Source organism: Diabrotica virgifera, chromosome 9 (genome assembly GCF_917563875.1).
Source record: "Diabrotica virgifera virgifera chromosome 9, PGI_DIABVI_V3a".
In the NCBI taxonomy this organism is placed as follows: Eukaryota; Metazoa; Arthropoda; class Insecta; order Coleoptera; family Chrysomelidae; genus Diabrotica; species Diabrotica virgifera.
The window spans coordinates 127,222,920-127,238,405 of record NC_065451.1 but is presented as its reverse complement, the minus strand read 5'-3'; the positions used below and the strand labels follow the sequence as shown (position 1 = coordinate 127,238,405).

Genomic DNA, 15,486 nt, shown 5'->3' with positions numbered 1-15,486 from the left:
GTCAAAAAATAACTTACATTCCTCGGCTGGTAAACATAAACCTGTTATTCTATGGGTATGCGTATCAAATAAAATTGATAGCTTTGGTGCTTCTTCTGCTGTACAATTAACTTGCTTAAACTTAATTCCACTTGCATTGCTCCATGTATTGATAGCTTTATGGACTACTCTAGTAATTGAAGAGTCTGCATTTAAAGTACACCATGTTATTCGTTGCCTATTAATAATAAATGGTTCTCTAAAAACGTTAAACGCAAAACACACATTTAACAATGCGACGAACCAAAATATTTTGTGTAGTAACATCTTTGATGGATTTTATTCATTTAACTGTTTATGAGATTGTTACCGGCTTTTATATCATAAAATTGTAGTGTCAGCAAAAAAAACAATATTTTTTTTTTTAAACTTTTTATTTAAAAAATTACATATTTATTTCACAATAGATAAAATACAGTTAAAACATTTGAACTACATTAGTTAGCGGATTATAATTAACAATACGGTCATGTATAATTATACAATAAGCTGCTGTATTAACTGGTATATTCTTATTGGTTTCAATTTCTATTCTCATATCAACACTTCCCGACTTAACTGATTCATTTTGTCTGCTGCAGTCAATAACAAATATGGGGGCAAAAGAACCAAATTGCTCCAAACTAAGACATGGATCTCCAACTTTATAATAGTACGACTGTTGAAATTGTGCATACATTTCATATGCAATGGCATACTGTTTCTTATCAAAGTTCAAGTTCAAATTGTCATACGGGTACATTTCAGAATTTAGAAATAGTTTTAAGTTTGTAATATTACAATGATCGAAATGGCTCGCATCTTCTTTTATGGCATTCTTTTTGGCAGTCTGTAAAGCAAACAAAACAAATCGTGGTCTTTCTAGTAGACTAGTAGTTTTTACGTTCCAGTTAAATTTCATTGTTTGTGGTAGTAGCGGAATTTCATGATATTCCCAACTTCTGTATGCAAGTTCTAAATTAGATCCATTTTCAATAAATTTGTATAAACGTAACTTTTCCGAATCTGACACTTGAATATGCGGCATTTTCCATATAAATTTAAATATTTCAATTTTTGGTTTTGCATTTTCCATTGTAGACGTCACTGCATTTAAATCTGTTGAACTTCTTATCAATACAAGTTCCTGGCGGATGTTAACCAGGATTCGAGTATAATCTTCTGAAAAACCAAGTAACAGTTTGAGTGGAATACACGCACTAAAATTTCCTTTTGCGTCAGTTGTTATTGATGATGGTTTTTCATAGTTCCAGCCTATACTTTTGTATCGGTTAGATTCACTTTGCGTAAACGAAACATAGTTTTTTATTGTCGTTGTTATACCTAAATTTCTCACTCTATCTATTACACAGCCTCCAATTTCATATCGTATCTCATCAAATAAATACATCAAACCATTATTAACAAAACGCAAAGTAGTGCTTTCTTTCCCATCATCCGTTAGACGCCCTTCAATATACAGATAACTCTCAGAAGGTAAGGTGTATATATCTTGAGTCTGAATAGGTATCCTTATTTCATCACAATGGTTAAAAGTTGCGTTGGCATAGGGTAAATGACTATGCATTTCTCGACTCACAACTGAGTTATCAACCAATACATGACCTCCAATATTCAAAATGTTAAAACTCATATTCGCTCTTTTTACAAGTACACCTCAAGAAAATCCTAAGTATTCTAGTATTTATAAAAAATCTAATTCTGCACCAAGTATTTCTTATGCTTTTCTTTTTTCCTGACGTTGTTGTTGTTGTTTTTTATTCTAAATCCCAGTGAGGTTAAAAATACTTTGTTTTCAGTTGTCAACTGTTTGAGCGTCTGCTTATCACTAATATTATTGTCAAAACTTTTAGTATTATATACACTGTTCACACCTGGATTAGAGTTATAAATTACAACCATTTTTTTTTAAATGTAGTCTTAACGTAATAACTTCTCGTGTGAAATTAACAAGATTACCATCCTGGTCAACTATTTTAATGAAAATTTCATCAATATATCTATTTGTGACAGGTAGATAAATTACTTTTTTTGGAATTTCAACAATTTTGTATCCCGGTAAGACATTTGGATAAAACATGTGAATGATATGACCTTGATTTTCATTGACGTATGAATTAGTGATTAGATTACATTCCACACAAATAGAATTAACCTTTGTGATATGCACAGGATTCTCGGCTACGTGAGTCTTTGAAGGTGAAAGCCGTTTTGATGTAAATCCCAATAAGGAGGCAATTGTATGTGGTTTTTCAAAATGAATTACTTTGTTGCTTTTTATTTCACATTTGAGTGTATTGTTATTAATTCTCATTTCCAGACTTGTAGGTTGTTCACTATGATGATGTTTTTTAGCCACACTTTTTACTACGTTTCCTTGCAGTGGTTTCTGTATTATATTTTTATCAATTTCTGTATCATCTTTACCTGGTGTTTGATCTAATTTTAATTCTAATTCAGTTATTTTTTCAGTTAAATATTTTGAAAGATCATCAACTTCATAAGCACCATGTGGAATCGTTATATCGTGACCATTTATATAAAACTTGTTGTTTGTTTGGTCTATATTTGGAATTGTATTGTATGTCATAAAATCAATTAAACCCAGTACATACTGTTCATTTTCGTTTAAAATAATTGGTGGATAAATTTTTGTTGATAACACCGATTCTCTTCCAGATAACACAAAAGTGAACGACATGTTCAAACGGAGATCATACAGTAAATAAAAATTATTCTTTTAAAACAGGTATTTATTTAAAAAATCTAAACACAATTGTCCACAATTTACAGTGTTATAAGATTGATAAATTTTATGATTATATACAATGTGACAATAGCCATTTGAATTAAAGTATGATATAGCTTCCATAGGCGGTCTCAAGTTTCCAAAACTATCAAAATACACAACTTTAGATTTGTTCTTCTTGTACGCTGTCCAATGAGTTCCAGGACCGTCTTTATTATCTAAATTAATAATTCCACTCTCATGTTGCCAAATTTTTTTCGGAAACGCGTTTCTCATAAATACACCTCTGAAATATGGAATTTTCATTAATTTTGCGTATTTTTGTAACTCTACATTTGTCAAAGCATGTTTTGGAATATTTATTTGATCCGCCTTCTTCATAAAAAAATACCCATTCCACTTTTATATGGTTTCAAGTATAAACCTTTTCCAATTGCTAATGCTTCCATTTTACGATTATGACGTTGTTTTTCAAGTAAATCTTCTTTAGCTGCTTTTGCATCGTTTATCGTCTTCACGATGGCGGAGGTGCCACCGGCAATAGTGCCCAAAGCGCTTAATCCTGCAAATATGGGTATTAAAGGTAATATACCTCCAGTTTTCGGAACCTGAATTACTCGACCACGTGGTTTTTTTATGTTCTTGTAAGATTTCACAATTCGCAATGCTTGTTGAATAGCTTCCCTTAACGTTCTTGGTTTGCTTTCCAATAGTTTCTTTCTAATGTCTCGAATTACTTTAACTAAACTGAAATACTTTTGTTTTGGAATTTTAGAACCTTTTTTCTTAGAGACCTTCCTTTTAGAGGTCTTTCTTGTCTTTTTCTTACTAGCATTCATGTTAACAGTTTCTAATGAACTAACTGTATTGTGCATTTGATCTGATTTTATATTCAAATTTCATGTTACTGTCCTACGGGTATATAATAAGCGTATTCAGCGACATTTTGTCAGTCAGTAATTAATATGTGTCTCGAGGTGTACACGCTTAACCCGGAAGATTTCTATTCAAGACTTTCAACTTTTAACAATTGGAAGGGGAAGAAATCAGAAGTAGAGTTAGCTGCTTGTGGATTTTACTTTCTTCAAGTAGAAGATATAGTTAAGTGTTTCAAATGTGGTGTAGAAATATACAAATGGGAATCAAATGACAATATAATCGGAGATCACAAAAAATTCAGTCCTGATTGTACTTTTGTAAAAAGAGTGTATCCTATTTTTCTTAAAATCAACAACAATAAAGAAAATTTTGAGTGAGGCCTGTACCTGTAAAACATAAAATTATGCCTGTACCTGTGAAGTATAAATGTCCAAAGTGTGGAGGAGAGACTGATATACCTAATTTAAATTGTATAAATTGTGAGTACATAAAATTATTGAAATCGAAATCTGGTGCTAAGAATATACCAAGTAGTATGTTTGGGGAAATGTGAGGTTATTTGTTTAAAGAATAGAAAAAATATATATATAAACACTTATCTTAGACTATTTATTTACTAATTTGTAAGTCGTTGATGAAGATGTTAAACGCTGCCATTAATAAACTACCTTTTGAGCTGCACATCCCTGGTGGATATAGGTTTTGTGGACCAGGAACCAAATTGCATAAACGATTAGCAAGAGGAGATAGGGGAATAAATGGGTTAGATGAAGCGTGTCGTGAACATGATATTGCATACTCTCAAAATAAAGAGTTATCAAAACGACATGAAGCTGATAAGATTCTAGCTGAAAAAGCTCTTGAACAGTTTCGATCAAAAAATACAGCATTTTCTGAAAAGTTGGCAGCACTTGGTGTAGCTGGAGCAATGAAAGCAAAAGTGAAATTAGGTATGGGTCTTAGTTCTGTTAATTATAAAGCTGTAACAAAAAGTTGTACTAAAGAATTAAATAAATCTAAAGATATGTTAGAAAAACTAGCTGCAAGTATAAACCACTGTACCTTATTACTACAGGGATTAACTATTTCAAAATCAAGAAAACGCACACAAAATGTCAAGCATAGAAATAAGCAGAAAATACAACAAAAGCTATTAAATCACAAAAGAGCAAAACAACAAATTTTAGATGATATGAATGTAGACATTTCAAATGAGTTCGCTAATGACTCTATAAACAGAGGAGACACAAGAGAAAAACGAAAAATAAATGATGAAAATATCGTTATTGATGCTAAAAAACAAAAAACTGATGTAAACGAAATATTGAACAATACCCCTAAACGAAAACGTGATGATAATGATACTACGTATAACCAACCAAATAAAAAAATAAAATACAATGTATAGTTTGATACCAACTCATTTATTAGTAGCATCATGTCTTTGAGTGAGTATAGACATAAAGTTGCACAGTTTCAAGAGAAAGTCATTGAGTTACAAAAAGATATTAAAGTATATCAGGATTTAAGAAAAATTATTAAACAATTAGAGAACCTACATATTAGTGATAGAACATATCCACTAGGACATATTCAACCATGGACGATAACAAAACCACCAGCGGAAACATAGTTCACCTTTTTGACCTGTAAAAATGTAAATTTTATAAACAATGAAAACTTATTTACATCAAAGTTCACCTTTTTGACCTGGAAAAATGCATACTTATTTACATCAGTTGTTCACCTTTTTGACCCGTAAAAATGCAGTTATCATTTATATTGACGTCAATCAGTAAAACAACAGTTTTCATAGACCAAAAACGATTTGTAAAATTAAAATTTAAGACTGAAAAAACCATAATACCTCAAACTCTACCTACAATCTTCTGGGATACAAAAACATATGGAACAATACCATGTTTTGATTGTAAGAGATTTTTTTGTTTTTGTGACAGATCCTTAGAAATTCACAAGGACACTAATATGTATTGTTATGAAACTATGCCTGATTCATAAAAAGGTACACTAGTACGAAATATTCATCTATTAGTGATTAATTTTTTTTATTATTTCAGCCCTTAATCCATCGACCATTACCAGCTTCTGGTGTGGGTGTACTTAAAATTAAAGAAGAGATTTTGTCCGATGAAGATTTTAATTATAGAAAAAATTACAATGCCCAAATACCAGATGACCATCCACTACACAGAGACGACTTAATTTGGGCCCGGTACATTGATCAGGTGACGTGGTCGTATTGGATGGATATTAAAACAACCTTATGGAACGACATAGCTGTGTATCACTATTATGAATTAAACTATCTTGTATAATAAACTTTTAGATTTGGTACGTTGTTTTTTCTTTCAGTTCCTCAAAAAAAAAAAATGTAAATTGATCGATCTTGTATAATAAACTTTTAGATTTGGTACGTTGCTTTTTCTTTAAGTTCTAAATTTAAAACATTTCTATCTGGCTAGGCTAGGCTAGGCTGGGTTGGATACGACTAAGCAAGTCACACAAGTTCTTTTTTTTACTCACCAACACCTACAAAAACAATTTTAAAGTCTCAAATTTCGATCACCCTGTACAAATTTAACTAAAAGAAGAGGAGATGAAGCGATAAGCGATGAGTTTTGCACTCGATATACAAGGTGGTCAAATACACAGCCCTCTGGTCATTGCCGACCGCTTCTTTTACTTCTTCATAACATTTAAGACAAAGAAAATACAGGTGAGACAGGTGACAAGGTGACAATTCTTCGGGAAAGAAGAAGAGATGTAGAGATAAGCGACCACTTCTTACAACCCTCTGGTCATTGACGATCACTTCTTGTAATTCTTGTACACCCCCAAGGTCAAAGGAGGCTCTTCTGTCCATCAGCTTCGGAGACCCTGATGGACAGGTTACCAAAGTGAGTTAGAACCCCGTCTGCTATACTACTTATGTTATAGAACTGTTCAATACAAAAATTAAGCAAATATGCTGTGGATATAAACAAACTCTCTCCGTTTCACAAATGATTTGACTAACTTTTTGTTTCTTCTCTACCATTTTTTTTCCTGATTGCGTCGTTCTCGATTCTCCCACACTTACTATTGGATGTTGCGAAAGGTCCCTCTCGTCCAAACTGCTTCACAAACAAACAGGACTCGCTTGAATTCTCGACTCAGTTTTCTCTCTGCTCGATATCTTGTGCAAATAGATACCAATCGGATACTGGTTCGAGACAGAAACAGGAATCTTCCTCGATCCCAGGAAAATCAACTTCTCGCTCAACGATTTCGTTTCAACTAGATTCTGCTCGCAAAGGCCAATTTCACCACTTTACACTGACTTCTCACTTTTCAAAAACTGGACTGCTGTCTCCAGATATTTTTTACACAGTGCCCATTTTTCTCTCCTCAAAATCAGAATCAACACTCTCATCCCTTCCATCCATCATTTCCACCAATCACAAAACATCCTTTCTACCCACTACCCCATATTATCCTTTCTTAAGAACCAATTTAATTTTGTATCCAACTTTCCAATTTGTTAAATTCTCAGATACCAAATTACTTTTCGTTGTTTCAAAATGCTAAACAAAAAGCCTTACATTCTAAACTCAATAATTTTGTTTACCGGCTATCCTTCTAAGAAAAACTTACAAAATGTCTTATTGTCCATTGCAAAGCGAAATAAAATGTACTTTATAATCTGACCGCACCATTGTTTTAATTCCGTTCAAAACCCATTAACAAAACACCTAACGATTTCACCTTCCGCAAAAACACTGCTTACTAATTAAATTATCCTAGTACAATTTTTGGTCATATACAGGGCGATGAAAATCTATAATTTCGTGGCCTCTGATATAAATTTATTTTCTAAATTTTTTCAAAAAAAAAAAATTACAATATATACAGCGTGTTTACTTAAGTTGAAAACATATGGGTAACTTTTTTATTATTAATTTTACGAAAAAAAGTTATTTTCCATAAAAAGTTCTGCATACTCTAGAACCTATGATTCAATCATCAGATATCAAATTTTATCAATATTATACGAGGTATATAAAAAATGTGAATTTCGTTCAAGAGTAAAGTATCTTTATTTCTCTCAATATAGAAAATTCTTATTATGGAAAGTTGTTTGGAATTAAAAAGTAAGATCGAATCGAATATGCAATTACATGCTTCTCTTTGAAAAAAAAAATATTTTCCAAATTTTTCTCAAATTTATGGACATTTAACTTCGTTTTTATTTATTACACATATAATAACTCTTTTATTATTCATCATCATCCAACCAATTCACGTCCACTGCTGGACATAGGTCTCCCTCAATTGTTTCCACACTTCACGGTTTTGTGCTGATTTTTGCCAGTTTTTACTAATCCGCCTGATATCATCTGCCCATCGTGTAGGCGGCCTTCCTCTACTTCGTTTATCTTCTCTTGGTCTCCACTCCATCAGCTTTTATTATTACTTTTACGAAAAAAAGGTATTCTTTATAAAAAGCTCTGTATGTCCTAAGATCCAAGATGCAACCATCAGATATCGAATTTTATTAATTTTATACGAGGTATGTCAAAAAATATGAATTTCACTCAGGAGTAAAGTATCTTTATTTTTCACAATATTGAAAATTGTTATTTAAAGAGTTGTTAAGAATTAAAAACTATGTCTCAATATGCAATTACATCCTTCTAATAATTTATTTATTTTTTATTTATTTACGGGCAAGCCCAATTCAGAAAATATTATTACAAAAAAAATATTACAAAGACAAAAGCAAAACCATAAACAGTGTCAACACAAAGAAGAAACATTATAATATGTATTGGATAACAAAGCTAATAGATTAAAGAAAAAAGAAGATTACGATATAAAAAAAAACAAACAAAATTTAAGCTTAAAAAATTGCTGATAGAAATTATATCACTAACATTGTATGTTCAACAAATGATTTTTAAATATATCCAAGGAATTGCAGAATATATTTAAGTCATTTAGAGAATTCGCAAGTCTAAGTGTTCGTGGTAAAAAATTGTTGTAAGTATAGTTATATCTATGAAAGCTTATGTGAAAAGTTTGAGTTTGTCTTGTTGACCGAGTAGGTACAAAAAGACCAATTTTTGACAGAAGATCGGGACAGCTGCTATTACCATTAATAATGTTGAATAAGATTGTCAGATCTTTTCTTTTTTTACGGGTTTCTAATGAAGTAATATTCAATAATAATCAATATCTGTGTAGCTACGATATATATGTTGTTTAAAAGCTACGTATCTGAGAAAGGTATGCTGAACTTTATCAAGTTTATTTTTATGGACTAGATAATATGGAGACCACACAGAGGAACAAAAATCAAGATGAGATCTAGCAAGTGAGCAATACAAAATTTTCATTGAATTTATATCTGTCAAATCACGAAATGTTCTTTTAATGAAACCAAGCATTTTCATAGACTTTTGGGCAACGGTACTAATGTGGTGTTTAAAGCTAAGTGAAGAGTCTAATATTATGCCTAGGTCTCTGATTTGTGTGCATGATTGCAATGCTTGATCGTTAATAGTATAGTCATGTGTTAGTAAATGGTGATTCCTACAGAAACGCATAATATAACACTTACCAACATTTAATTCCATGCCATTAAGAGAGCACCACTGGGATAATAATTTATTAATATCTGATTGTAGTCCAAGAATATCATCATGAGATCTTATTATTGTAAAGCACTTAAGGTCATCAGCGAAAAGGAGAGCTTTTGTATGGGAAACACAAGTGGTAATATCATTACTGAATAGATTAAATAGTAGCGGTCCCAGGTGTGAACATTGAGGAACACCTGAAGTTACAGGAAGAATGTTAGAATAACATTGATTTACTCTAACCATTTGAGTTCTGTTTTCTAAATAACTACATAACCAGCTAAATACCAGACCATCAATAACATAAGAACGTAATTTATGTAATAGAAGGTCATGGTTTATCTTATCAAAGGCTTTAGAGAAATCAGTGTACACTGAATCAACTTGCAAGCCTTCCTCCAGGGCTTCAGACAGGTAGTCAGTATAACTGAGTAGACTTAGCTCAGCAGATTTACCGGAAGAAAACCCAAACTGTGAGTTAGTAATAACACTAGAGCAGTCGTAAGTAAGAAATTCAGTTATAATGCTTTCAAATACTTTAGGGATAGTGCTTAGAATAGATATGGGACGATAGTTCTTAATATCAGATTTAACACCTGATTTATAGATATGAGTTACATAAGATTGTTTCCAGAAGTCAGGGAATTCACCAGAATCGAGAGAGACATTGAAAATATGATAAAGTGGTCTAGATAGTATAAAGCTGCATTCTTTTAGAATAATAGGAGGAATCCCATCTGGTCCAGGTCCCTTATTAATATTCAGTTGTGACAATCTCTCATATATTCTTGATATTTGAATGCAGTAGGAAGATACACTAACGTTGAAGTGGATTTGGTTATGGTAATAATTTAGCCTTTGGTTAGTATACACAGATGAAAAATGATTGGCAAATAAGTTGGATATATCATTTCCATGAGAGGCAATAGAATCGTTTAGTTTCATTTTGCCAGGTATTATATTGTTTTCTCTTTTGCTATTAACGAATTTCCAAAATGACTTAACGTTAAGTTTAATGGAGTTTTCAGTTTCACTAATATAATTAGTATAGCAATCCCTTGTTAAAAGTTTACATTGGGCTCTAAGTCTACTAAATTCTAGATAGCTTTCTGGTGATCTGGTAGCTTCAAACATTTTATGAGCAATTTCTTTGTTATGTATTAATTCTTTAAGATTAGGTGTAAACCAGCAAGGAAATTTTTTAGAACTTACTTTTTTTAGTGGAACATACAGATTAATAATATAGTACAGAGAGTCATACAATATAGAAATCATTTCATTGAGTTGTTTATTATGTAAAAGATTGTCCCAGTCAATAGATTCAAAACTTTGGCGAATGGCTGTGTAATTTGCACTGCGAAAGTCGTAGTAGTATTCCATAACTGATGTGCTTTTTTCAACTGCAAGTTGTAAAGTGATTACTAGCGGAGGATGGTGAACATCTTGCTGGGTCAGAAAATTGTGCGCTTTGTGTATTATTAGTTCTTGTGTAGATAGAACAAGATCAAGAAGAACCCCTCTGTTGTTAAGCACAGTATTAGATTGGAAAAGATTACGAATGGCACATATATTTGAGACGACTTCAATGGCTTCAGCCTCCGCCAATGGGGAGGTCGGTTGACAGGTTGCTAATGAACAGAAATCTTCTATTTCCCATATAGCAGATGGAATATTATAATCACCAAATAGATAAAATGTAGAATTAGGAAATTGTTCACTTGTGGTTAGTAGTTGTTCAGAATGAATTTCATATTTGTTAATTTCAGATCTGGGTGGAATATATACTATATACTGAAATGATGTTTTTCTTTAACTGAACAAAAACTTGTTCGACTGCGGAATTAGATTGGATGAGACTTGTTGACAACTTCTTGTTAACTGATATTAGCACGCCACCTCCTCTACTAAAACTACTGGATTCCAGTGAACGATCTCGCCTGTAGACATTAAAATTTGATAAACCTAGTTCAGCATTATTGATATCAGCCGTTAGCCAAGTTTCTGTGAGAATGATGACATCATAAAAGCAATTTGATACACTTAGACTAAGTTCAGTTAATTTGGTCCGAAGTCCTTTGACGTTTTGATAATAAATTGAGAGCTTGCCTAAGTCAGTGAGATTTAGCGGTTTTTTGAACGATCTTGGGAACATCTTTAAAATATTTAATTGTTAGGTTCTGCTCACCAGCTTGTTGACGATTCAGCAGCTCTGTTTTCACAGACTCTAAAGCTTTTCTTTGAAGCGGTGTTTGATCCAGCTGAATACAGATTTTTTTATCTCGAGAGATGTTGTGTTTGTTTTTTTATTATTGCATGGGCATCCATTGAGGAAGACATTATGACTCTAAGAGGGCGATGTCCATTCTTATTCCTATTTCCAAAGCGAGAAATTTTGATATTATCTGAGTTTATAAAATTGTTTGAAATCGTGTTTACAATAGATTTAACCTGATTAATATCATCTGTGGCTGTATTTGGTTCTTGAAGATTGAAAATCAGTAGATTGTTTGCCTTTTTTTGACGTTCGTGCAATTCGTTTAACACTTCTTCTGCCGAGAAAGGGGTAGCATCTTTATTTTCCTTCAGTTTCTTGATTTCGGATTTTAGTGAGGAAACTTCAGATCTTAGGTTCTCTATTTCTCTGATTAATTTAGGAACACTCTTAAACGATAATCGACAGTCACTGCAGAAATAGTTGAGGGTTCTTTTCTGTATAATAACGGCACGAAGTTCTGAAGCCGCTAAACCAGTGCAGGTTTCATTAGGGTGCACTGTAATATGACAGCTGTCACACGCTACTAGCTTGTCACCTAATGCATCACCACAATGCGCACAATTATCGCCGGCCATGTTTCAAATTTTACTGGTCTATAACGACTGTGTATAAAATATTCGTGATTTTTTCCTGGACTATAAGCAGATAATTGAACTGTTAATTACAGTAACAAAAGACTGAAGAAAAACTAGTCCTCGTTTATGGTAGTTGAAATATTTGATATTTATTCTTGAAATACAGATGCAATTTAAACCAATTTTCATAAATTATTACCTATTGTAGGTACTTATCTGATGTATCAAATTGTAGATAAGAATTAGCTGTTTCTTTTGGTATGCAATTTATTGTAATAGCTTAAATTATTCCATTATAAAAACATATTTGAAACAGAGCAGCATGTTGACACTACTGATACTACAATGAGACTTTAGTCTCATTATAGTATCAGTAATAATTGAAATATTGTGAAATATAAAGGTACTGTACTCATGAGCGAAATTCATATTTTTTCAACACCTCGTATAAAATTAATAAAAGTTGATATAGCATGGCTTTATCTTACATTTTAGACCATGCTGAGCTTTTTATAAGGAATAACTTTTTCTTGTAAAATGAATAATAAAAGAGTTATCATATTTGTAAAAAATAAAAACGATATTGGGTATTATAAATTTGAGAAAAATTTGTAAAATATTTTTTTTTCAATTAGAAGCATGTACTTGCATATTCGATCTTAGTTTTTAATTCCAAACCACTTTTCATAATAGGAATTTTCGATTTTCAGAGAAATAAAGGTACTTTGCCCTTGAACGAAATTCATATTTCTTGACATACCTCGTATAATATTGAGAAAATATGATATTTGATGATTAAATATTGGGTTTTAGAGCATGCAGAACTTTTAATAAAGAATAACTTTTTTTCGTAAAATTAATAATAAAAAAGTTTCCCATATGTTTCCAACTTAAGTAGACAAGCTGTATATACAGTAATATTTACCACTAGACTTACCAAATCCCCACTCCTTCTAAAAAAGAAAGAAAAAAAAATAATAAAGAACTTAAATTTATTAACAAAATTAAAGAAATGTGAATACCAAGTAACCTTAATACCAAGTAACCTTAAAATATTTAACTTTATGTAATTAAGTACTCCTTGAAAAACACAATAAAACAATACTAAATATTTACTAAAAATTTACTAATACTTAGTAAAAATCAAAGAATTAGTGGTAATATAGTAAAACACAACTGTTTTATCTATAATACAAATAAGGATCCAATTTTATTTACAACGATTTTTAATTTGCATTACCAACTTCTTATTTTATAATAGGTTTGCTCCAACTCGATACAAAATCGTTCTTGAACGCTTACGAGTATGCGCAGTAACGAAAAATGTGTTACTGCGCATAATTATTCGTTATTGCGCATGCGCGTAACAATTCAAGAACGGTTTTGTATCGAGTTGGAACCAAGCTTATATCACAGACCTATACACGTTGGGGGCCACTTTTTGCTACATGGCTTGGTGATAAGCAGAACTATATAGATTCTGAGGAGATGTTTGTTTATTTACCAGCTAGCTCGAATAAAACAAAAATTAGGACTGCGATAGGTTAAAATTTATTAAATTAAGAGTAGGTTACGATGCATATACAGCGAGAGATAATACTAATACCAGCGAGAATATAACTTTAATTATTGTGAATGTTATTAAATATGATAAATATATATATATACAATATAAGAAAACAAGAACTGATAGAAGGATTATAAGTATGTAACTATTGCACATAGTTTTTAATTCTAAACAAATGTTCACAATAGTAATTATCTATATTGTGATTTTAAAAAGTTAAGGCCATGAGTACATAATTCGCAAATATTTTACGGCTATCCCTACCTTTTCTGTCTTTACATGACAAATTATGTGTAGTAAAATTCACACTAGAATGTCATTCTACTTGACAATGTCATAACTAACTTAAAGAGATGGCTTTTGAATGTTCTTGGATCACTGTTATTTTTTGTATAATTGCAAATCATAGAGGTATATAATAACATAGAGTGAGCCTACCTTCCGCGCTTCCTGACGATCCTGACGACAAGATCTCATGGACTGGTTTGCGGCATCTCTTTCTAACACATTTTATCGAGAAAGTAAGATGCAATTAAGTGTGAGTATAGGTACGGAAGGGGAGGACAACTGTCGCAGCTTTACTATGCGTAAGAGCGAAACAGCACTAATCCAAATAAAAAAGATGGTGTCGTCACTTCGCTCTGAATGACACTCTCTCTATGCTAATATATAACTCTATGTTGCAAATTATTAATTCAGTTAATAAATGTGATAATTTTTTCACTAACTATGTATTCAGTGATTGTAATAATTTATATGTACCTACAACAAAAACTAATACTCGATCGAGAAAAGAGGAAAAGTGTTAAAGTGATTTTTTAATAATATATTGCCACTATGGAACGCTTAAAATTTTGAACATCTTTAACAACAAAATACTTGGATCACAGAATATATCTTGATGTATTCTCTGCTTCTATCTTCCATAAATAATACACAATAAATAACTTTTTATAAAGTTCACGTCTTAAATCAATTATTTATCAAATACACTATATATCACTATTATTTAATCAACAACTCAAAATATTCACGATTCATGTCAAATATTTAAAATTGTCACTGATTGTCAGTGTCTGACTGACAATATACTGACAATATTCTATTCGACTGAGTGCGTTGTATGCTTTATCTCATGAGCATTTTTCAGTGCGTCACAGTTTTTCGATTTCTTTCTAACGCATTAAATTGTATATGACAGAAAAAAAGGCACGTCGGTGATTACTTTGGTAATTATTCTAGTTCGGTGATTATTCTAGTTGTAGATAGATGGCGCTATAATAGAAAAAAATTATTTACTAATTATATAATATATCTACGAATATAATCTGTACAATTTATAAGACTATACAAATCAAAGAAAATACCATTTTATAAATGCAATAAAGAATATTGATTTGTTTTTATGCCCAATTGCAAATAAAATTTGACAACTGTCAGATTTAACTAAAATGTCATGTTAGAATAAATGTTATAAATGTATATTATCACGGACTTACCTTTTTTTCTATCATTTGTGACGCACTGAAAAATACTCATGAAAAGAACCATAGCACGGACTTACCTTTTTTTCTATCATTTGTGACGCACTGAAAAATCCTTATGAAAAGAACCATACGACAAAGATAGATTTGGAAAATATTACCACGGTCATTGTGTTCATTTTTTTTCGAATTCTGAAAAAAACCAATAAATATTTTTGAAAAATCTAAACGCAGAATTAAAGACTAAATTATTACCGAGGGTCGAAAGTCCCGTAGAAT

General features: G+C 31.5%; 1 protein-coding gene across 1 annotated transcript; it reads right to left on the bottom strand.

The window, feature by feature from the left end:
• Positions 1-457: 457 nt before the first annotated feature.
• On the bottom strand, positions 458-1,066 carry LOC126891337 (uncharacterized). The gene has a single exon (XM_050660515.1). It carries the CDS (start codon positions 1,064-1,066, stop codon positions 458-460), a length of 609 nt encoding a protein of 202 aa, XP_050516472.1.
• Between the last annotated feature and the right edge of the window lie 14,420 nt (positions 1,067-15,486).

Bases quoted from the DNA above. Each gene is read 5' to 3' on its own strand.
- LOC126891337 (XM_050660515.1), bottom strand. From the start codon at position 1,066: ATGCCGCATATTCAAGTGTCAGATTCGGAAAAGTTACGTTTATACAAA.